This window comes from Salmo salar, chromosome ssa21, assembly GCF_905237065.1.
Source record: "Salmo salar chromosome ssa21, Ssal_v3.1, whole genome shotgun sequence".
NCBI classification, from domain to species: Eukaryota; Metazoa; Chordata; class Actinopteri; order Salmoniformes; family Salmonidae; genus Salmo; species Salmo salar.
The window spans coordinates 15,735,466-15,760,237 of record NC_059462.1 but is presented as its reverse complement, the minus strand read 5'-3'; the positions used below and the strand labels follow the sequence as shown (position 1 = coordinate 15,760,237).

The following is a 24,772-nucleotide window of genomic DNA, read 5'->3' as shown; positions in this document are numbered from 1 at the left end:
TGCAAACATGACATATATAGCTTGTTTAGCATGCCAACTCTTTGTTTAGCACAAATTGTCAATATTCAATCTCATCGTTATTAACTGAGGGATTGGTGCCCGAACATGGTTTGATAAAATCATTTTTATAATTTTGAAAACAAGGGGAAAAAACTTCAGTGTTATTTAATTAACGAGCTGTAATTACACATTAGCTACACTGCTACTAATTACCATTAAACTAAAGTTAATAACTTTTTCAGCAATGGGGATAAAAAGCAGCAGGGTTTGTGTACAGTAACCTAACCCAAAATGATCCAGTTTTTGTCCGTTGAAATAAAACGTGTTTAAGACCAAGCATGTTAATTAACCATGTCCAATTACCTTCATTGGCTTGCTTGGGGCAGCTTCTTCAATGGTTCTCTCAAAGTGATCTCTTAATTCCTTGGTTGTAAGTCTAGGACCTTCCTCCTCTAAAGATTCAAAAAGGGCAGAACAACATAATCCTAAAGATTCGTCCATCTACTTCACATGATTGAATTTAGAATCATTTGAACAGTGCTATTGATCTTAATGATGGTGCATAGTGTAAAAGATAATGAGCATATAGTGTAGTAACGTCCTACCTCTTTCATCATTATGGTTGTTGTCATAAACGGAGGTAAAGTTGTTTACTTCATGTGTGACCTGAATCAGAAAAGCACATCTATTAGAAAAATCCTCACCTATTTTGAAACGTATGGGGACATGTGTTATGTAATGGCGATTAACTGAAGAACGAATCAAGCTGTTTAGAGTTAATCCACTCTCTACTAGGTCTATCTTGTTGTCAGTGTACTGACTGTGGACTGTAGAGTTTTTCTCTAATAAACAACTGATTTAAAACACTGATTTACAATTGTTAACACATATAGCTAAGACAAACATATCTGGGTAGTCAGCACAGCTTCACTGTCATGTGATGAAACAGAGAAATCCAGAAGGTCAAAATGTACCTGTTCATCCTGGTGGAAAATAGCCTGCTGCGAGGCTGGGATGACTTCTCTGGAACTGCTCCTCATTGTCACCTCAGAGTTCAATTGCACTTCCTGTGAGATGGAAGACATTGGGTGTCGCATACAGGTACACTCTCTCACACACACACACACACACACACACACACACACACACACACACACACACACACACACACACACACACACACACACACACACACACACACACACACACACACACACACACACACACACACACACACACACACACAGCAGGGAATGGCTCCCACTTATTGACAGCCCAGCACTAAAAGCGGCTGAGTTTAACGAATGCTCAAACAGCAGCAGAGAGACTGGGCATCACTGAAAACAATTTGGGATAGAAGCTGATAATTAGATGGCCTACTGCAGTCAAATTATACTAATCACAGACAAAGGGAGGACGACAGACGAGGAGGACGATTCCATGGATGTTTCACCTGAAATCACACACAGCAGCTGTCACCATGCATAAAGGGACAAAAAAAGACTTCATTTGTTTTATGCCCCTTTGTGCCACTTCAGCTTAGGATTCCCAGCTATAGAAACAGTCCCATTCAAAGAAGCAGCAATTAGAGTGGGAAATCCAAGGGTTTTGACAGACAGTCTACAGGGATCTGTATGAAATCTAACATCTGTAACTTGGAGCACGACTAGGCGAAAGATAATATAGTAGAGGGCATCTCCCCAGCCTCTTCAATCATTCAATATTCACCAAGATTTGTGCTTGCTCACTGAGTGAGTGACTTCCACTCAGCAGGGGAAGTTATGAGGGCAGGAACACAGTGGTGTGGATGGATGGATGGATAGCTGGATGGTAGGCTGGAATTAGACCTGCGTAGGTCATACTATATCTGCACGTTCCCCCATGCATCGCATGTCTGACATTAGCCTGCATTAATTACAGTACCTGCACAGCTCTGCGGTGGAAGTGGAACTGGGAGACATTGTGCGATGTTGCAGTTTCCTGGTTCTCGAATTGTGCCCTGACGCTGGCGAGCCCCCCAGGCACAGAGCAGACCTCAGACTCCTCCATGACCTAATGAAGCAGTGGAACATCATTAGCTGCCTGCACTTCTACATGGCCTGGGATCAGACAGATGCCTAATAGGCTATTGAGCTTGGGTTTCATTACAGACTTCTGCAAGTTAATAGAAAATACTGGAGCAGACATTACTTAGATTGCAGTGGGAACTGTTCACACACACACACACACACACACACACACACACACACACACACACACACACACACACACACACACACACACACACACACACACACATTTCAATGTAGGCCTCTTGACAGCATGTGGCATTTTGTTTACACAATGGCAGAGCAATCTTTCTAGTTGGTTGCTTTTTGGGTGGTGCAACACAGCATGTTGTCCAGGCAGATAGTTGTTTGCCCACCCGGCAGAGTCCAGTTGACAGCTTTGAGGTCTAGAATATGACTAATGGGATCCTGCAGGGGGCACAGATGCCCCATTGTGTTGCCTGTCTGCTCCCATTTCCACTCTGAGCCCCATGAGAGGAGTCGTGCTTCCTTGGGCCTGCAGGGCCACTGAACTCTCCTACTAGTCAGCTGTCATCACTTTCCACTAATATAACACCACAAAGCCATCAGTGGCTATCACAACAATCAGCCCACTATGACTCTTTGCATGACAGCGACTAATGTAAAACATGGTCATAATTATCTACTGTTAATATCCCGTATTATGCAACCTCATTAAAAAATGGAATGGTCGTACAGTCACACATGACATGGCAGGGTTAACAGGCATGATGAGAAACACACACACACACACACACACACAAAATGTATTTAAAAAAAATGCATTTAGCTCATCAGAATGGACACAAAGATTTCAAACACTTGGACAATCACTGAAAATAAATGATACTTTAAAAAAATCTTATCACCGACATTGTTAGAAGCTTCTAAGGTTTGAAGAGGTTTGTTAGTAAAGTCTAATATGAGCTAAAACTGCTAATTGAAGAATACATTGATAAATGTATGACCATATCCATAGTGTATTGTGTGTGTCTGCCTACCCCGCTGGAGAAGGTGTTGTCCTGCTGCTTGGAGACAGCTGCCTGCTGGTACATGGCCATGGGTACGATCAGTGGGATCTGGTGTCAGTGGCTCCTGGTGTCAGTGGATCCCGGCGCCAGTGGGTCCTGTCAATGGGATCTGAGTCTTCAGAGTGAATCCTGTTCCTCTGGGTTCACAGCTTCCTCAAGAAGTCCTACCCTGGTAGTTACACCAGCGCTGCCAGCACCTAAGGGAACAGCAGTCATTCATTTTAACATTTACCCCACAGCCTATGTCGTACACCAGGTGTTCCCAAACGTTTTTGGGCCTGCAACTTTTGATCCCCAAAAAACAATTGCATCCCACCATGTAAAAAATGTGTACTATGACAGTCTGTTACAATCAGTCTGACAGTACTTTTGTCAGTTTTTCAATCTAAAGGAAGTATGGCTTGAAGTGACTGAAATGCATCAGAAAGGTATTGGGAAGTTCAGAAGATCATCAGGCAATCATTTTGTATGATATTCTGTGTAGAAAAGAAACCTCATCATTGATACTGTTATTTTTCCCCCAGTCTGATTTAGAGCCTGGTCTTGTCCACTCCCATACGTTTTCCTGAGAATCTTATCTTTCGTTTATCTTCATTTTGCATCCTAAACCGTTCAGAATATAGAGCCACTGTAGGCAGGAAACAGAAACCGTTCTGTTTATTACAACCACATTAGCTTATATTTGAGGTTACTGACATAACCCGGTTCTTTGAACCAAGTGCAATATCTTTGGGGGGAGGGGAGTTTCTCTCATGACCCCATTTTCTTTTTAAATCAGGTGACCCCACATGGGATCACTACCCCTAGTTTGTGAAACACTGCTATACACAATATTATGGTTTGACTAGCCTATACCACCAGTAGATAATTTACTATACACAGCTAGTGTTCTCTTTGACCAGCATTGAGTTTCCATGGGGGCAATTATAAACATGCTTATAAAGAAAAGGTGTATTACATAGAGTAGCTCAATGTCAATAGTTTCGCAAGCCGCTGCACGGAGCCAACATTCACGTAAGCTTGCGAGATCAGGCGGCTTGCGAGGCTACAATATCAAGACCTCCCTCACCATTTTAAATAGGGGACACAGATTTAAGAGAAGCAGATCTATTTTGCAGCTACAGAGTACATTTATAACTGGAACAGTGCAATCACATGGCATGCTTTTGACTATAATCTAGAGGCGAAAGAAACGCACACCTATTTAGGCGAGGTGCTGGCTAGCGGAGTGGAGCACTTTAAAAAATAAAGGAGAGCCGCACAGTCTAGGAGCTCAGATGGCCCAAAACTTTTTGAAGAAGCATTCTTGCATTCTAACTACCCACTATTCAAAGTGCTCTGATCAAATTAAGGGAATTGTTCACAAACATTGGCACATTCCAAGATCCGACGATAGTATCGGTAATGTGTTTTCGGACCATCCCTTGGTCGTATTCTCACGGGGCAGAAACCTCAGAGATCAATTGGTAATCTCTGATTTACCACCCCAAGATATCCCTGGACAACGTGCATCCCTACTGGATGGAAACTACAAGTGTAATGGCTGTGCTCAATGCAATGGCACTTATAAATGTAGATCCTTCAAAACACCCCCAAACAGGGAACAGATCCCAGTCAAAAGTGTTATCACATGCTCCACTAAGGCAGTTATTTATCTTATAAAGCGTGAATTAATAATACGTAACTCGGAGCATCGTAGCACTATTAGGTGCAAAAACTCGACTTACCCAGTTGCGGTCCACTTTTTGGAAGAAAACCACTTGATTTCGTCCGTACGTTATATTGGAATCGAACATGTCACCCTCCTTAGGAGAGGGGGTGACTTCGACAATTTATTGTTAAAACGAGAGGCTGTCTGGATCTTTAATTTAAAGACCCTTGCTCCCTTCGGTCACAACGTAGACTTTGAGCTGAAGCTATTCTTGTGATTATTGTGATTTTGCTATTGTAAATGTTTGTAGGCTTATGTAGCCAAACTGTATCTATGATCGTGCGCTATCCATTTAGGTTTTTTGTATGCTATTTTAATATATGAGAATTAACCAATGACATCAGGCCACACCCGGCCATGATTACAGACACCTGTGTGTGTCTTTTGACACTATATAAATGAGTCACCCCGCAGTGTTTGTCATTATACCCTGATGAAGACAGCTTGTCTGTCGAAACGTTGGACATAAAATGTATGCTTTTGACTGTAAACATACATAAGTGTCACGCCCTGACCATAGAGAGCGGCAGACGCAAGGAGGCAGACGCAAGGAGAGAAGGGAGGACAGCGACGACGCCAGGGTTCGCGGCCACAAGGAATGCCCAAAGGACAGCCCCCCCCCCCCCATAAATTGGGGGGGGCAAACGGGGTGGTCGGCGGAGCCGAAGAGCGAACCAGACCCAATCTGGGAGAAGGGGGAGAAGTTGGAGGAGAGTGAACGGAGCGAGTCAGAGACCGTCAGTGAGTTGATGGAGAGATTGGAGGAGAGAGAAATGAGAGAGTTGTTGTGTTGGTGTATGATGCACGACATTCGCCCTAAGGAGCATGTTATCTGTTTGATGCCACCTGAGTCAGCTCTCTGTACTCGTCCTGAGGAGCGTGCTAGCAGTCTGGTAAAAACTGTGCCGGCTCCAAGCACCAGGTCTCCAGTACGCCTCCACAGCCCTGTACGTCCTGTGCCAGCTCTCCGTACTCGCCTTGGAGCGTATCATTTGTCCGGTACCATGTGTGCCGGCTCCATGCACCAGGTCTCCAGTGCGCCTCCACAGCCCAGTTCGTCCTGTGCCAGCTCCCCGCACTCGCCGTGCGAAGTGTGTCATCGTTCCGGTACAATTTGCGCCGGGCTCTACGCACCAGGTCTCCAGTGCGCCTCCACAGCCCAGTACGTCCTGTGCCAGCTCCCACACTCGCCGTGGGAAGTGCGTCATCATTCCGGTACGATTTGTGCCGGCCCTATGCACCAGGTCTCCAGTGCGCCTCCACAGCCCAGTACGTCCTGTGCCAGCTCCTCGCACTCGCCCTGAAGAGCGTGTCACCAGTCCGGTGCAACCTGTGCCGGTCCCACGCATCAGGCCTCCAGTGCACCCCCCCAGTCTGGCATGTCCTGTGCCTGCTCCTTCTCCAGTGCGCATCAACAGTCTAGAGCTTCCGGCAACGGTCCCCAGTCCAGAGCTTCCGGCGACGGTCCCTAGTCCAGAGCTTCCGGCGACCGTTCCCAGTCCAGAGCTTCCGGCGATGGTTCACAGTCCAGAGCATCCGGCGACGGTTCACAGTCCAGAGCTTCTGGCAACGGTTCACCCTCGTCTGCGCTGGTGCCCAGTCCAGGCACGGCGTCCAGTCCCGCTCCATGGCAGGAGCCTTCCTCTGCACCGGAGCCCAGTCCAGGCACGGCGGCAAACTCAGCTCCATGGCCGGAGCCTTCCTCTGCGCCGGTGCCCAGTCCGGGTGTGGCGTTCAATCCAGCTCCATGGGCGGACCCGTGGTCTGGGCGGGGGCAAAGTTCCGCACCAGAGCCACCGCCGATGCTGGCGGATCCGCGAGCGGAGTGGGTACTTCGCCCCGCACCGGAGCCGCCACCGACGCTAGATGCCCACCAGGACCCTCCCCTATAGAGTCAGGTTTTGCGGCCGGAGTCCGCACCTTTGGGGGGGGGGGGTACTGTCACGCCCTGACCATAGAGAGCCTTTTATTCTCTATGTTGGTTAGGTCGGGGTGTGACTAGGGTGGGTAATCTAGGTTGTTTTATTTCTATGTTGGCCTGGTATGGTTCCCAATCAAAGGCAGCCATTTATCGTTGTCTCTGATTGGGGATCATATTTAGGCAGCCATTTCCCCACTGTGTTTTTGTGGGATCTTGTCTTGTTTTTGGGTAGTTGCCTGTGAGCATTCCAGAACGTCACGTTTCGTTTGTTCTTTATTGTTTTTTTTGTGCGGTTCACTTCTAATAAAATGTCGAACTGATTTCATGCTGCGCTTTGGTCAATGTTCTTACGACGATCGTGACAATAAGAGCAAAAAGGCAACTATGTTTTAAATACAGCTGAAGACCTTACAAGGAGTTTACAGTACAGGCATTAATATAAAATAAGGGTACACAAACATCCATATGAATGACTGTCAAATGCGCTTTTAAATCTAACATTGACAGTGGACCAGCGTTTTCCTAACTTGGTCCTTGGGACCCGAAAGGGTTCAAGTTTTGTTTTTTGACCTAACACTACACAGCTGATTCAAATTATTAAAGCTGGATGATTAGTTGATTATTTGAATCAAATGTGTAGTGTTAGGGCAAAAACCAAAATGCGCACCCCATGTGTCAGGAATCTCGCTTCCTGAGTCTGTTTCCTGAGGTTCCTGAACACACCCTGTCTGGTTGCCAGGCGATGAAGCTAGGCGGGAGAATCTTGATTACCCCCACCTGCATCTCATCAGCCATCTGCACACCTGGTCCTGATCATCACCTCTTCTCTTCTTAAGCCCTGACCTGACATCCATTCCCTGCCAGATCGTAGGCAATGAACAGTATGTTGTGTCAGCATATCAGGCTCATGTTTCCAGAGTTAGTTTTGTTGTTCTGTACTTTTTGCCGGTTACTCACCCCTGTTTACTCTGTCTACAGTCATCCTCCCGGAAAATTCAACTCCCTTGCCTGGCCGTCGGTGGGTTCAGTGACATCATTGGATCTACCTATTCACTCTCATCAACTCACCTCCGCTGCCGCTCCGTCTCCTGGATTATTCTATTTTTACATCAAGACTGTAAAAAAAATACTCAGCTTCATTTTACTCACCTTGTCCTGGTCTGCTTCTGGGTTCAGCTTTAGAGAATCGTGAGAGAATGATCCGGCCAGAAATGAACCCAGCGGACCTGGACTCCGTTCGCCATGCCATTACCCATCAGGGAAAGATGTTGGGACAACACAGCATGGCGCTACAGGAGGTCGCGCTTTCGGTTCAGAACCTTTCTGTTAGTCTGACGAGTATCCAGGCTCAGCTCAGTTTGCCGGCGGATCATCCACCACCTACTTCACCCCTCTCACTTGTCGCTTCTGGAGATGTTCTCTTCCGTGAGCCCAAGGTTCCGACGCCAGATAAGTACGAAGGGGATTTGGGAAGATGCCGTTCGTTTCTTATGCAGTGTGGGCTAGCGTTTGATCTGCAGCCCCACTCTTACGCCACAGACAAGGCTAGGATAGCCTTTGTTATTGAACTGCTGCGTGGAAGAGCTCTGGAGTGGGCTTCAGCCATATGGGAACAACAGGACTCCTGCATGGTGTCGTACCAGGAGTTCACGGCAGAGACGAGGAAGCTCTTTGACCATCCTGTCCGAGGTAAGGACGCAGCCAAGCGTTTGTTCTCTCTTCGCCAAGGAGCTCGCAGTGTGGCAGAATTTGTTATAGAATTCAGGACATTGGCTGTGGAGAGTGGGTGGAATGAGGTATCACTACAAGCGGTTTTTTACCAGGGGTTGTCGGAGCAACTCAAGGATGAGTTGATCTCTTATCCTGAGCCTAGTGACCTGGACAGTCTGGTAGCATTAGCTATTCGGGTGGATAACAGAATCCGAGAGAGAAGGAGGGAGAAGCAATGGGGCACGTCCAATCAATCAGCTACTCGGTTACCATTCGGGTCAGGAAGTGGACCGGAACGAGTCGATCATTTTTCACCTCACGCGATTAGTGGAGGGTTCCTGATTCCAGATCCTGAACCCATGCAAGTGGGGCGGCACGGATTAACCAAGGAGGAGCGCCAATGTAGACGTGAGACCAACAGCTGCCTCTACTGTGGTAGCTCGGGACATTACATCTCCGCTTGTCCACAGCGCTCGTTAAACTGCTCGGCTCGCTAAGTTTGGGAGGTCTTTTAGCGAGTCAGTTTCAACCTCTCAATAATCCTGTTAGACCTCTTTTTCCTGCTATACTCATGAACAAGAATCAGAGTTTAGCAATTAACGCTTTTATCGACTCAGGTGCCGATGGCAGCTTTATAGATGCCGACTTGGTGGAACAGCTGGGGCTTTCCAAGGAGAAGTTACTGGAAGCCATTGAAGCAACCACTCTGGACGGCAGTAGGCTGGCACATATCACTAGGAGGACTGAACCGGTTAAGATGCTGTTGTCAGGGAATCATTCAGAGGTTATCTCCTTCTTCATTCTGTCTTCTCCCCATGTTCCCCTGGTTCTTGGATACCCCTGGTTGAGAGAACACAATCCCACGTTCGATTGGGTGACTGGCAAGGAAACTAGTTGGAGCACTGAATGTCATGCTAACTGCCTTAAGACTGCCTGTTCCCATTCTGTTCACAGTCAGGTCAGTTATTCTACCCCCCCCCAGATTTGTCCCTGGTTCCTGAAACTTATCACGAATTGGGTGAGGTGTTCAGTAAGCAGAAGGCTTTGTCACTTCCTCCCCACCGACCTTATGATTGTACCATTAACCTGTTCCCTGGAGCTGCCTATCCCAAGGGACGGTTATACAGTATCTCTCGACCTGAACGGGTAGCTTTGGAGACCTACATAAAGGAGTCTCTAGCTGCTGGTCTCATTCGTCCCTCGTCATCACCCCTGGGGGCAGGATTCTTTTTTTGTGAGTAAGAAGGATGGCTCTCTTCGACCTTGTATTGATTATCGGGGGTTGAATGATATTACGGTCAAGAACAAGTATCCACTGCCATTGATGAGCTCAGCTTTCGACTCCTTACAGGGTGCTACGGTGTTCACTAAGCTAGATCTACGCAATGCGTATCATCTGGTCCGGATCAGAGAGGGGGACGAGTGGTTGACTGGGTTCAATACTCCGATGGGTCATTTCCAGTATCTGGTGATGCCGTTTGGACTGACCAATGCTCCAGCAGTGTTCCAGAGCATGCTTAATGACGTCCTGAGAGATATGATTGGTCTGTTTGTGTTTGTTTACCATTGATGACATTCTGATCTTCTCTAAGGAGCTTTCCAGCCACGTCCAGCATGTCAAGCAGGTTCTGCAGCGATTGTTGGAGAACCGCCTGTTTGTGAAGGCTGAGAAGTGTGATTTTCACACCCACACTACATCCTTCCTCGGGTACATTATCTCCAGGGGAGAGATTAAGATGGACCAAGAGAAGGTTAGGGCAGTTCTGGATTGGGCTCAGCCCGGTACGAGATTGCAGCTCCAGAGGTTTCTGGGGTTTGTGAATTTCTATCGGAGATTTATCCATGATTACAGCCGTGTGGCCGCTCCATGAACTGCTCTGACTTCTAGCACCAGGACCTTCTGTTGGAATCCTGAGGCAGACCGAGCATTTTTGGATTTGAAGAGTCGTTTCACAAACGCCCCGATTCTCTCTCAACCTGACGCTGCTCGTCAGTTTGTCGTTGAGGTGGACGCGTCTGATGTGGGGGTTGGCGCCATCCTGTCCCAGCGAAGCTCCACTGACGGTAAACTCCATCCCTGCGCCTTCTACTCTCGTCGTCTTTTGTCTGCGGAGAGGAACTACGATGTGGGTAACCGGGAGCTTCTTGCGGTGAAACTGGCCTTGGAGGAGTGGCGCCACTGGTTGGAGGGAGCAGAGCAACCGTTTATTGTCTGGACTGACCACAAGAATCTTGCTTACGTGCAATCGGCTAGACGTCTCAACTCTCGTCAGGCCAGGTGGGCTTTGTTTTTTGGATGCTTTAATTTTTCCCTGACATTCCGACCTGGGTCTAAGAACGGCAAGGCGGACGCCTTGTCCCAGATGTTCTCCAAGACGGAGGAGAGGGGGGCCATGACCGATACGATTCTTCCCCAGAACTTTGTCATGGGAGCAGTTACGTGGAAGATTGAGGAGGAGGTTCTGGCAGCCCTTCGGATGCAGCCCGCTCCCGGTAACGGTCCACCCGGTCGGTTGTTTGTGCCTGAGTCTGTCCGTTCTGCTGTCCTCCAATGGTCCCACGCCAGCAAGATGGCTTGTCACCCGGGACTTCTTCACGCGTCCACCTTGCGGTCCCGGTGACCGAGTTTGAGAAACCCTGTAGTAGACTATTAATGTGTTCTGTAATCAATAGCATGTCATGGATAGAGGGTGAGTCATTCCGTATTGTAACCGTTTCTTATACAGTGACAGCACACATCCAGTACAAAGGGAATTCACAATTATATTTTCCATGAGAATGCAGGTGCTCTAGTGAATAAGACAGTCCCTCTCCAACACAGGAGAATCATTCAAATCAATTACAGCCATTCCAGTGGATGGTAAATTAAAGACAGGGAGAATACAGATTTATGTTAGTCTGTGTGTAAAACATGGTTATGGTAATGACTCTGACACCTCAGACTGTTAACACTCCACACATAGCACCAAGGCTAATGTGCACTAAGCCAGCATGGACACCTCATGATGTGATGGGATGGCTGTACCTCAGCTCTGGTGTTCTGGTTTTAGGGAAGCGTGGATGTACAGTTTCACGTTGCACTACAGAAGCACTAAATATTATTTTGGGTTTGTAGAACATACATTATCAAAGCACCGTAAACCTGGTAGCAGGTTATGTTTTTTGCCAATGCACTACACAGCTGATTCAAATTTCAAAGCTTGATGATTAGTTGATTATTTGAATCAGCTGTGTTGTGTTAGGGCAAAAACCAAAACGATCCCCAGGACCGAGTTTGGGAAACCCAGCTGTGAAGCATCGCTTTGGAATCCCGCAGGGGGCACTCATTAAGAGTAAAGTCCTCATTCACAATCATTTCAGGTTTTTGATTTGGTATGCAGTGTGAACCCTAATCAGCATTAATCCAATTAAAAACCGATTGAACATGCATTAGACAAAGTAGGGTCTCTGAACAGCCGCAAATGCTACTTTATCAAACTGAATGAAAACTGCAGAACACCGTCAGCAAAAAAGACAGTCAGGCTGGAGATGATATTTCACTTACGTAATATGATTTATGAGAGCAAAGCACATATTGAATCCCTATATCAAACACTATTCATAGCTTTAAATGCTGTGAAGTTTTCTGACTTCGGGAACATGTCAAATCAGTTATTTTTTAATCTGAAGGATAGGCCTACTGATTTTCAGCCGCAAATAAATAAGTATACTCTTAAATTAACAGTGACTAGTAACCTATTTGTGCGCTAACCTTATTTGAGTCTATAAACACTTGACCACTTAAGACGACAATTAAAACATGCTGATAGGCATAGATAGTCCTGTTGGTGGTTGATGCTGTTGATCAGTACAGCATCATAGGATTGTGTGGACAAGACTGTCTTAGGGCAAAACAGTCTCTGACCATCTATTTTAGCCTATTTTTAGGCATGATTGGCACGCTAGAATAAACCTATGACCCTGTAAAGAGGGATGGGGGACAAGCATAGATACGTCCCAAAATAAGATAGGTTTCCTACTCCAAAACCATAAATCCTGGTAGCTTCAACATACTTGACACCACAAGAAAATGGTTTCTTATACTGTAGGAGAAAGTTCAATGTCTACCATTGCCTTTTGCAACCATAGACCAGCTATGTTTATTATGGATGTGTGAAACTTTGAGGCCAAGAAATGTGTCAACAATCTTGGGATATCTTGTGACATTTTATGTTTAGTTGAGAGCTCACATAACAGGAAAGTGAAGTAATGTTGGCGCCAACTACCTGCAAAAATAAATCAACACTATTTTAAACGTTGCTGGCCTGCAGAGTCGTATTTCTTAGTAAGAGCTGGAGACAAACAGTGAGGACAAGATTTTTTAAGATTGGAAGACCCAGTTCCAGAATCCGGATACTGTCCTGCCTTAGGCTTAATATAACACATCTTTAGTGCACCGATAGTGGCGTCCGAGGTCATACCATAATGTTCATACATCCATTTCATCAAGTGAATTGAATTATTTTGGCCATTCAACACTTTCAGTAGTCTATGGCAGCAATTACCTTCTGAGGAACAGTTATCAGACAGACCGGTGCCTCGCTTTTGATATGCAGAGCTCAAAAGCTATATTGAACTAAGCTGTGGTCTATGACAGAGCTACTGCTATCAGTGATTACAAAACAAGGGTTGACAGTCTGTCTACTTAGTCAATGAGGCTACAGAGGCAAATCCAGTATTTCCCAGGGAAAAATGCAGTTTACATTACTCTAGGTTAGCTTACTGTCTGAATCCAAAATGTAAAAGGACAATACTTCTGATTGGCCTATTACTTCCGAGCAAGGACCTCCATAACAATGTCTGCTTTGTGAGGACAATAATAATGCTTTCAGTGGGGCACAAGAACAAAACCTCCCTCCTCAGTTCTCCTTCTAACTACTAATTATTTCCATGCATTAAAAAACACCATCAAATACTGACACATAATGAACCCATGGGGAAAGAGAACTCAGGTCTTGCAAAGCACATTGTTATTTCTCCATATTGATTCCACTGTTTTACTTCCTAACAGCATATTATTGACTGAAATCAATGAATGCTACATTTATTAAGAGTCAAAACGCCTATGATGTACAAGAGTAGCAAACAGTGGCATTTATGCACGCATCAATGAATCCCTTTTGAATAGCTCATGAACAACAACATTATGCAGAGGTAAAGACCACCCAAACAACACAGGCACAGTTGCTCCAAGATGCCACCTACCAGGTCGGTGTAAAATAGAACTCAGACGATAGAATCCCACAGGAAGGCCACTAAAACCCCTGGCCCATAGGACGTCTTTCCTCACCACAAGTCAAATCCCTTTTGGTGTTGGAGTCCCGCTCCAGCAGTACGTGATCACCTCTGTCCAAGGAGCAGACAGTGACGAGCTGATTTTATTTTAGACACCCCGCCCACTTTTTTTAGAGGGTGAGGCCTTCATACCTTCCATGTCAAGTCTGCGAAATCTGCATGTGAATACTTCCTGTAGGCCACCATCTTTAACAGGCCACTCTACTAATAAATCAGATCACTGCAGTTTCATCATCACAGATTCCATCATAGCCCACTGTCCACTCTGCCACTACAGCTGTCATGACCCATCTTTATATGCCAAAACCACACACATTCAGTCCTATATGTAATGCTTTAGGTTTCTCTACCCTTCTACAGTCTTAAATTACCCCTCACAGCGTGAGCTGCTTTATTCTAGGAAAGCGCTGCTCCTTTGAAATGATGACAGTTAGTGTCAGAGAGAAAACAGTCCCATGTGATGTGTCGTCCAGGGGTTTTGAATGGGGACAGTGGTGATTTAAAGGCTAAAAGCAGACATTGCAAGAGACACCCGAGGCTCGGAGAGCTCTCGCTCCTCTCCCTTGTCCCCTTTTGCCCAGCTGGAGAGCAGCGGCGCCAGGGTGACTCTGGTATCCCTGAAAGCTGGGGATGTGCGGAGGCCAGGCGTGGCAGACATGCATCACTGCGGTGCTGTCTACCCCATGTGTAACCCACACCTGCCCTAAAGAACCACGTCTGCCGCATTCCTACCGCCACCACTCTACACGGACGCCAGAAACGCAAAAAGATCCTTCAGAAACACAACACTCTCCGAGGATTCTTGATCATGGAGACAGCCTGAATTCATTTCATACAGGTCTCTCTTCGTGGCTTGAGTAAATGTCCAATCAACAAGTCCAACTACTCTTAAAGGGCAGGGAGGTGCCGAGGTGTTGGTGTATTTCCAGTCAACCTCAGGGAGTGAAATAAACTGGCAATGTAAATACATTCTGCCAACTTTCAGTGAATTGATTAAGCCTCATGTTATTTTCATAGCAGCTCTTTTTGTTCTGCTTCAAGTTTTGTCTTTTCTGATCCGTAACAGAGGGGTAAGTCATGCAGAGCGGTGGAGAGGAGGCAGCAGCAGCCTCAGAGCCATTCCACCGTTCCCCACCAGCAGAGCTCATCAGGTGGACCCATCCCCAGTCCCTCACTGGAGATAAGAAGTGACTTCCATCAGACACTTAGAGCCTTTACATATCACTGAACACATGCCAAGCGTGCCAGGAAAGAGAAAGACCCAGTCACAGTGAACAGGAGGAATAAAGAACTGTTTCAGAGGCAGTATATTTCCATGGGAGAAGTGCCATGATGTTGTCCATGCTGCCCACAGATATATGCTACAATGAGTTAGTTTTTCTCTACCGACAGCTTTAGTATACAGTAGATCAGAACCTCAGGTACATACTGTAGGTTACGAGTGATTATGTAAGTGTACGTTTAGATTAAGCTACCAGTGAGGACAGATAAGTACACGATGCATAATATTTTACATATGAAAACTATCTAAACTGGTCTCAAGAGAAACTGTAGCGCGAAGCCATTCATTGTCTTTTACATACAGGAATGTCTTTACTTATTTTCCTATACATTTTCCTTTCTGTTGACTATTTACTGCAAAGAAGACAATGTAAATCTTCAAAGAGATGTACATCTTTCTAGAGGAGCTTGAGGGAAAATGCATAAGGGGACATGTTCTATGTGACAAAAAAAGACCTCTGCAAGGGAGACGAGAAAAGCCCAGGACTGCTCTGTGCAAAGCATGTTGGGATGATTAACAGACCTACACATCCTGTACCTTTCAAGAGAGACTAGTGAAACATGTCTTCAAGCTATATTTCTATAAACAGACACTTGGTTAAAGCACAACGTGTTTGGTACTGCTGACAGGGTTAAGAGAGTTCACACAGAGTTAAGACAAATTAAAATCACACAAGCCACCAAATAGCTTGGTCTCGTGTATTTTTGGCGCAATCTCCTTTGCCTGAGAGAAGCACATTATTTCTGCTCCTTTTGTAATGTATTTTTTTTAATGTATTACAAGTCATCCTGTTAGTCATCAAATAGAGTGTCTACATGTGTACAAGATTTAACTGAACACACTTGGATTTTGTTGTTACTAGATCATCTTTTGAACTTGATTTGCTAGCTTTTCCTACGCTGTCTGAAAGAAGGAGTGGGCAGTAACTCAGGTACTATACAGGTAACTGCAAAAGCTAGTTAATTATATTTTATTCATGTCTTTTTATTATCATAAATTGTACAGTTGGCTTACAGTTAGATGCAGACCAAATTATAAATGCATGAAAATGTGCATGAAGCAGCATTTTCCTCTGTAATGATCATGTTTTAGGCCGCGAAACATAATCGTATTCTAGCTAATAAAAACCCATTTGTTTGTTTAATGTTGATCTACAAAAACACTGTTGTTCTATATTGAATGCTAATGTTTTCCTGACATTCTAAAATTACAATGCGAATGTAACCTTCCTCCAGTGCTTTTAATACAACAGTTTAATCATTGGAGAATCACGCAGACTGTTGCCAGTGTTAATTAAACAGCCCTGCCATCAGCTACATCAACTGAAATTACTATATCGTCACTGCTGTTATTGCTGTGACCTGAATGTCACCTCTTTCCTTTGTCTGGTTTATGTGAAGTGAGTGACGATCCTGCACACTGCAGATAATGCCTGAGCAAGGAATTAGTTGCCCATTTCAATTCCAGGGTTTCAGCGATACCATTATCTGGTGGTCTACAACTGACCCTCGTGTTAGGAATTAGCATCCCCGTCAACACCACTTCAGCATAATATGGAGTGCCCACAGCTGGCACCTCAGAGAGGGACTTCACTGCCCGTGTCCAGCCGTGGCCTCTCTCCCAGACTCGTTGGCACATTGAGCTATTTTACTAGCCTCCTCACAGCGTCTGTACAGCAATTGCTGCTGCAATAGAACTGCTTTGATTCTGGGTCTAGAAGTGAGAGTGTTGCTGGCCTTACTGCTCAGTTCATTGAGCACTACAGGGCAGGCAGATGAGAGGCAGATACAGTAGATACCACGGTGTGGTGCATCACAATGAGGCGATTAGATATTAGATATGCTATTAGATATGAAAACTAAACGACAAAGTGTCTTCGATTATACAGTATGACACACATCTGACTGTATGGCTGCGATTGACACCACACTATCAGTAATACATTAGCAGTCAAACATGCCGTAGTATAGTACCAAATGACTCTCTCTAGAGCCTCGGCTTACTCAACACGCACATGCTTCATTCCTGCGATAGTGCAGTGTCAAAGTACCATCAACGAGAGGCTGATTGCTACGTAGTGTATGGTCGTAGTGTAGTTGGCTAGTGCAGTGTCTAAGTACTATGTGCACACACAGTCAGATGTGAGGGCTGAAGGTAGGTCTACTGTAGGAGGACTTTGTTAATCTGCATGACACTAGGACAGCTGTGTGCACACAAACTCAGACACACTGGAATCTGTGCCAAATCCCAAAACGTTGAGACCTCAGTCTTCACACCCAGTCACTGGAAGGACAAGTTGACTTGGGAGGATAGTCCTATAAATAAAATACTCTATACAGGTCTTTCACCACTACAAGATATACTGAGTTGATCTTAAAATGAAGTGTAAATAACTATTTCCTCTGGTTTCATTATTTTTGGTTTTATCCCTTGCTTGCTTGTATAAAAAGGTCGAATACTGCAGTGGTGGAAACGTTTTACAGTAATGTTATATTAATAGATCAAATCAAGGAAATTATTACAAGCACAATGTTCTGTAGCCTACTCAAATATTTTCAGATAAAGGGTATAAAAGGGTAATTATAGCCTTTAGCTAAATATTTAATTTGGCCTACTGGATGACGTTTTTACAATAAACATAAAAATATGCATATTTTGCTCTCTGCATCGAGTTGAGAAATACACAACACATACATATTCATCAATAAGGACATTCCTCCTACAGACAACCATTAACTTCTGGTGTAACAACCAGACTGTGGCCCTTCTCCTTGCCATAGGATACATGCTGATTAACAATATTTCAAGATTAGAAGTCAGAACTCACCAAGTCCGTCATTCATTTTTAAATCAATCCCTTGCTACTGTATGCCCACACTCCCTTGCTTTTCCTTTCCTGACATACTTTCATGTTTTGTCTGTAAAAGCTAATTTCCCTAGAGGATATAAACATGAAAGAAATCCGGCACACCTGACAGTCATAAAGCTAATATATGAACTGTTTCCTTTCTGAAGTGTACTGTATCTATCTCATCTGTAGTTATGGTGTATGACTTGAACGTTTTCTAAATATAACGCAGTTTTGTTTTGATGACCAAGAGAACCCTGGCACTGAACTCTACTGATGTACTCACTAGAGCGTGCAAACTCTCTGGCCGCGTCCTAAATGGCACCCTAATGGCACCCTTTTTTTTAACCAAAAGTAGTGCACTATGTAGGGTATACAGTACTATTTGGGATGCAGCCATCTCTCACACTGGTGGTCTTTTCCTTTGACCTACAGGCCAGCCAGACACGTCTCCCCATGTCTGTAATGTAATGGCTGATGTACCGTCTGACATTTGTGTCCCAGTGCAGCAAGAGAGAGATGGGGGGTGAGGACAACCAAGGAGTGATGATGGCAGCACTATTCTTGCTCCCCGCCTTAACAGCATACCCTAAAAATAATCAAATCCTGCTGCAAGATGGGTCTTTTGCATATACTTACTGGTTCAAATTGTATTCAGATAAATTCCACACACATTCCATACATAATTTGGAGCAGGTTTTGAGGTATGACCCAAAAGGATAGAAACGTTTCACTGCAACAGATCTGATGTAGCTGTATCCTAATTGCCATGGAAGAGAAGATAAGTGACATCACTAGGGCTGTGATGTAATTGAATAACCGTGTAACTGACGGTTATGGATGAAGACAACAGGAATATAAAATAACCGTCAAAACCCTTTAAATAGGCCTACAGTCACTTTTTTATTTCCTTTATTTTTATGGAGATAAACTTTACCTACCTAATAGCGGTTGTATTTACTAATGATTATAAGCAATTGTTTTGCAAAATTCTGTCTAAATCTCCTCCTTTTTTCCAACTATCGTTTGACACTCAGACAGCTGACCTGCTGGATGCGCGGGGTGCAGAAGCGCTAGCATGTAGGCTATGGCATTTCAGCGTTTGACACTCAGACAGCTGACCTGCTGGATGCGCGGGGTGCAGAAGCGCTAGCATGTAGGCTATGGCATTTCAGCGTTTGACACTCAGACAGCTGACCTGCTGGATGCGCGGGGTGCAGAAGCGCTAGCATGTAGGCTATGGCATTTCAGCGTTTGACACTCAGACAGCTGACCTGCTGGATGCGCGGGGTGCAGAAGCGCTAGCATGTAGGCTATGGCATTTCAGCGTTTGACACTCAGACAGCTGACCTGCTGGATGCGCGGGGTGCAGAAGCGCTAGCATGTAGGCTATGGCATTTCAGCGTTTGACACTCAGACAGCTGACCTGCTGGATGCGCGGGGTGCAGAAGCGCTAGCATGTAGGCTATGGCATTTCAGCGTTTGACACTCAGACAGCTGACCTGCTGGATGCGCGGGGTGCAGAAGCGCTAGCATGTAGGCTATGGCATTTCAGCGTTTGACACTCAGACAGCTGACCTGCTGGATGCGCGGGGTGCAGAAGCGCTAGCATGTAGGCTATGGCATTTCAGTAGAATTGTTTTGGGGGGAGATGTTTGGACTTTCTTTTATACAATGCACGTTTTCATTGCTTGCTATTAAATCAATAAATCGGTCTCCTTTTAAAAAAGGTTGGATGTGTCTGACTATTCATAAATGACTCAACAGCAGTCAACAAGGTTGTTCTGGCTCTGAGGCCTATAATGCACTAATGTTGTGTTGAATGGACAATACGCCAATCCTATCCAACCTGGCATGGTATAATTTGATACAGAATATTTTCTTAATTTATAGACTAATCAACGCTGATAAATAGGCTATGGACATGTGTGTTATTGTTTCAATTTTAAATGGACTGTCAATTTCATCTTCCTATGCTACTATCGCATAGCTGTCTCTCTCCCCTTCATACTTTCCTTGTTAATTCATTATCTTCTAGCCTACTTTTCGCAAGCCTAGGTTTTTGAATACGTTTCAAGGAAAGAAAAAAGATTTGCTCCACGCTGGTGGCTTTGATTGACGGGTCCTTTTACGGGGGTGTGCGTGTGTGAGTTCGCTGATTCTCTCTATAGGCCTATATGTCCATTTAGAAAGTTTCCTAAAGAAACAAACGCCTCTGTTATGATTTCATCTTGTAAAAGGCCTATTTTCAGTAAAGTCCCTTTCTCACTGTTAGGATATAAAAGAACCGAGTAAAACCTCATGGATGATTATTAAAGCGCAAACCAAGTTTATTCACCCAATGGGTCAGACAGCTGAACAGACAAAGACATACTTGTGTTGCTCGGAACATATCTACCCCAATTTGGGTGAAGTCTCCTCCTTCCCTCTAAACATTACATCTTTATTGCTAGGCAGGAAGTTAAGTGATGCGGGTAATAAACTGTTCCTTCTCCCTTACTGTGACCTGACCTAACCTCGGCCCCCATTCCTCACTAATCCACAGCTCTCCACCCTTATCAGTGACCACAACCATGTGATTGCCTTTCCCTCACACAGTAACATTCCAAGGCCCTGGCTCATATCCAACCTTAATTGACTCCACCATATACATTCCTCGTACAGATAACCATTAACTTCTGGTGTAACAACCAGACTGTGGCCCTTCTCCTTGCCATAGGATACCTGATGATTAACAATATTTCAAGATTAGAAGTCAGAACCCATCATCACCAAGTCAATTATTTTCGGCCGAATAATTAGGAAGAATAAATAAATACGAGCATGTCTTGTTCATGACCCCGTTCACACTAAATCCGAAATATCGTCCTTCCAAAATCCGTCAATTATTTATTCGGAACAGGTTTGATTTTTGCATCTTTTCACCTGCGAAAAGAAGCTGTTGACCAATAGTAATTGTTCTCTGGGACACTGCCACTGACAGGTCTGTGGGTTCATTGTGTGAATTAACACATTTCTCACTGCCTGTTTTTTTACATTTGCAATGCATCAGTGCAGCAAGGTATCAATTTAGACAATGTGATCACATCACACTCTCGCCATTCAAACTTCCTCGCCAGATCATTGCCAACACTGTAGCCTATTTTAAAACCATTTAGCAAGCAATAGAATGGATGCTTTTCTCCACGAATAGGCCTAGGCCTATTATAATTTGTTTAATTGCTTGATATAAGCTTCAAACTATATTGCTGTTCATTGTCTATAGGGGAGAGCTGGGACAAAGGTTAGAACGGGCGAAAGTAACACTGTAACAAGGGTCGTACAAAGGGGACCAAGGCGCGGCGTGTAAAGTGCTCATATTTTACTTTAATGAAAACACTAACTCAAAACAACAAAACAACCGTCAACAGTTCCGTCAGGTTACAAGGAACAAAACAGAAAACAACTACCCACAAAACCCAAAGGAAAAACAGGCTGCCTAAGTATGGCTTCCAATCAGAGACAACGATAGACACCTGCCTCTGATTGGAAACCATACCCGGCCAAAACCTAGAAAACAAAAACCGAGAAATACAAAAACATAGAATGCCCACACCACCCCCTGACCTAACCACATAGAGAAACAAACCCTCCCTCTCAGGTCAGGGCGTGACAGTACCCCCCCCCCCCAAAGGTGCGGACTCCCGGCCGCAAAACCTGAACCTATAGGGGAGGGTCCGGGTGGGCATCTATACTTGGCGGCGGCTCTGGTTCGGGGCGTAGCCCCCACACCGCCCGCTGATCCCCCCGCTTCTGTGTCGTCCGGAGGCTCCGGACTGGAGAGCGTCGCTGGAGGCTCCGGACTGGAACTGTTTTTTTGTTTGTAGAGTTGTGTTTAGTTGTTTAAGGTTCCAAACATACAGTAAGTCATTTTGTTAACCCATCTAGTGACTAATTGACAGCATAGGTCTCACGTATCATGCTAGCTAGTCTTGGGGGTTAGCCTGGGAGAAGTTACAGTAAAGACGGGTGGGATGAAAGTAACACAATGTAAACTGATGACCTGGAATAAAATCAAATAAATGCTTGAAGGACTAGTTCACTATTTTACAACTGAATGTTAGATGGTTCCTCACCCTGAAAGTAGTCTATGGTTCAGCTTTCTTTAAACAGCCACTACAAACTTCACCTAACCTTAGCCACCACAAGCTAACAATCAATTACCTTATGTTAAGCCATGATGCACGATGAGTGTCCGTTTCTGAAGAGAATAAAGCTCGCATGACAAGAACAGCTGGAGTGCACCTGATCGTTTGGGCTAAGAATGAAGTCCTTTGAAAATTGTGAAAAATATGTAATAAATTCCCATGAAAGTAAAATTAGAAAATGATGGTTAATATAGCTATTATGTGATCCATTTTAGTCCGATTAATACTGTAAGGCAAAATATTGTGGTTGCGCAACATTGCGATGTTCATTTTCATAAATGTCTAACCTATAGCATTATTTATTCAAATCGACACAAACATGAAATTATGGCTGATAGTACATTTGTTGAAAGTAACGAGCATTACAAACCAGAAACATGGAGATAAGACCGATATTGTGCACTTCTAGCCAGTTGTTACTTCCGTCCCAAGGTTGTGTTACTCCCGCCGGCAGGTACAAAAGTAATATTGTAGTAGTTCTGTTCTCAGTCTATTTCATTTCAACTCATTTACCCTACAAATTAAATTACAGTTCCTAATGGTAGAGGACATACTGTATATATGTTGTTTGTCATAAAATATGGTGTCTAGCTCTATCGATCTCAGAGTAATTAGGAAAAAAACGAAGTGTTACTTTCATTCCGGTTCTCCCCTACTCGCTCAAGAACTAGAAAGAGGGGGTTAGAGATAGCATTGCTTGCTGTTTGGGGTTTTAAGCTGGGTTTTAGGCTGGGTTTCTGTACAGCACTTTGTGACGTCGGCTGATGTAAAAAGGGCTTTATAAATACATTTGATTGATTGATTGAGATAGGCCAGTGGAGTTGCCAATGGAGATGCATGAATTGCGCAAGAAGGGAACAGTGAAGAAGACAGAGAGAAAGGACAAACGTGATTTGTGTCAGTGAGATTTAATTGATGGATCCTTTTAGGTGGGTGGGTGTGCATGTTTGAGTTCACCAATTCTCTATGTCCATTCAAAAAGTTTCCTAAAATAGGCTTAGCCTGTCTGGACTTCATCTCTTTAATCAGACTTTGTTTTTTAAACGGGGGCCAGCATACGTGCGAGGAATGACGACTGGTGCTAGTTTTGCGTTTCCGCTCTTATTAAATGGGGTGTAACTGAATGAAACGTAGCCAAGCTCATTTCATGATTCATCCAATTGGATGCATAGCCCATATCCTAATATTTTCAGTAGCATATCATTTTTCCAGTAGTATATGATTTTTCTCTCATTACTGTGTCCTCTCTAGCAACTTTAAACTCATCATATTGCCCAGTGGTGTAAAATAATTTAAAGTACTACTTAAGTCATTTTTGGCGGGTATCTGTACTTTTACTTTACTACATTCCTAAAGAAAAGAATGCACTTTTTACTCCATGCACTTTCCCTGACCCTCAAAATTACTTGTTACATTTTAAATTCTTAGCAGGACAGGAAAATGGTCTAGTTCACCTGGTCATCCCTACTGCCTCTGATCTGACAGACTCACTAAAGACACATGCTTAGTTTGTAAATTATGTCTGAGTGTTGGAGTGTGCACCTGGCTATGCGTAGATAAATAAAATAAAAACGTTATATACTTTTACGTATACTTGTAGTTTTGATACTTAAGTATATTTAAAACCAAATACCTTGACTTTTACTGAATTAGTATTTTACTGGGTGACTCACTTTTACTTGAGTCATTTCCTATTAACATATCTTTACTTTTACTCAGGTATGACAATTGGATACTTTTTCCACCACTGAGAATGACCGCAGCAGCGTTGGTGACGTTACACAAATTGTTCTGAAAAGTGGAGAGAAAAATGCACTGGACTTGCTGTATTTTTTCGGAATTCCTCACCAATTTGACATTTCTTAATTGGTATACTAGACTAATATTAAAAGGTAATAACTTGAATAATAATAATGAAATCCTGCTGATAACAAAGTGTAATGGTTATAGTGAAGTTGCACTATGACCGAACGGTTATGTTGGTGACCGTGTACCTTGCCAATTACCGTAACCTCAAATTACAAGACTGTCACAGCCCTAGACATCACACATAAAATATGCTTACCTCGTGTTTTTGTATAAAAGCAAGAAACTAAAGCTGGGAGTATATATTCCTAGCTGCTAACCAGCCCTGTTTTCACATCTGTTTGCAAATAAAATACACCCCTGACAGCACTTCCGAACAGGCTCTCTGGGGGATTATGTAGAGAATGGGGAGGCAGACAGAGCCAAACCTCTAACAACCAGTACAGCACCCGCAACTCAAATCTCACTCGTAAAGCTTTGTGCGCTGCCTGCCTGGAATCTTTGAAGCCAAGGAAGATCAGCAATGCTAACCATTCAGAGGGAAGAAAAACAGAATTGAAAGAAGCTCTCTTCAGGAGGAGCCTCCCTCTGGATCATATGTCTGCCTTCTTCCTGACTTTCACCAGAACGCCTGTTTTCCCTCTTTAACATACCTCAAAAAGACACGGATCTTTTGTATCCCACACCGCAGCACAAAGCAAACACAGATTGCTCTCCATTCTTGCATTCTATTGCGTCTTGCAGCGAGGTCAAAGAAAATATTTATGTGCTATGTCTTACTGATGTATCAATGCTAATGCATATAGACGTGTGCTGCGTTTGAAGGCAGGATTAAGCGTGCAGGGTTTTGACGGAGGTTTGGAGTCTGGGTTT

The 24,772-nt window shown here is 44.4% G+C and overlaps 1 protein-coding gene across 3 annotated transcripts in view; it reads right to left on the bottom strand.

Moving 5' to 3' along the window:
• The window catches only part of xirp2b (xin actin binding repeat containing 2b), a 36,430-nt gene extending 13,681 nt beyond the window's left edge, over positions 1-22,749 (bottom strand). For 2 of the 3 annotated variants that reach the window (XM_045704471.1, XM_014163965.2), the window contains exons 1-6: positions 13,687-13,838; positions 3,071-3,297; positions 1,924-2,052; positions 975-1,067; positions 606-666; positions 364-452 (exon numbers count right to left, since the gene is read on the bottom strand). In XM_045704471.1, the coding sequence (XP_045560427.1) occupies positions 364-452; positions 606-666; positions 975-1,067; positions 1,924-2,052; positions 3,071-3,130 (432 nt within the window). In that variant the 5' untranslated portion in view covers positions 3,131-3,297; positions 13,687-13,838. Of the gene's footprint in view, positions 1-363; positions 453-605; positions 667-974; positions 1,068-1,923; positions 2,053-3,070; positions 3,298-13,686; positions 13,839-22,463 lie in introns of those variants that run through there. The other variant, XM_045704472.1, reaches the window with a different exon arrangement.
• Between the last annotated feature and the right edge of the window lie 2,023 nt (positions 22,750-24,772).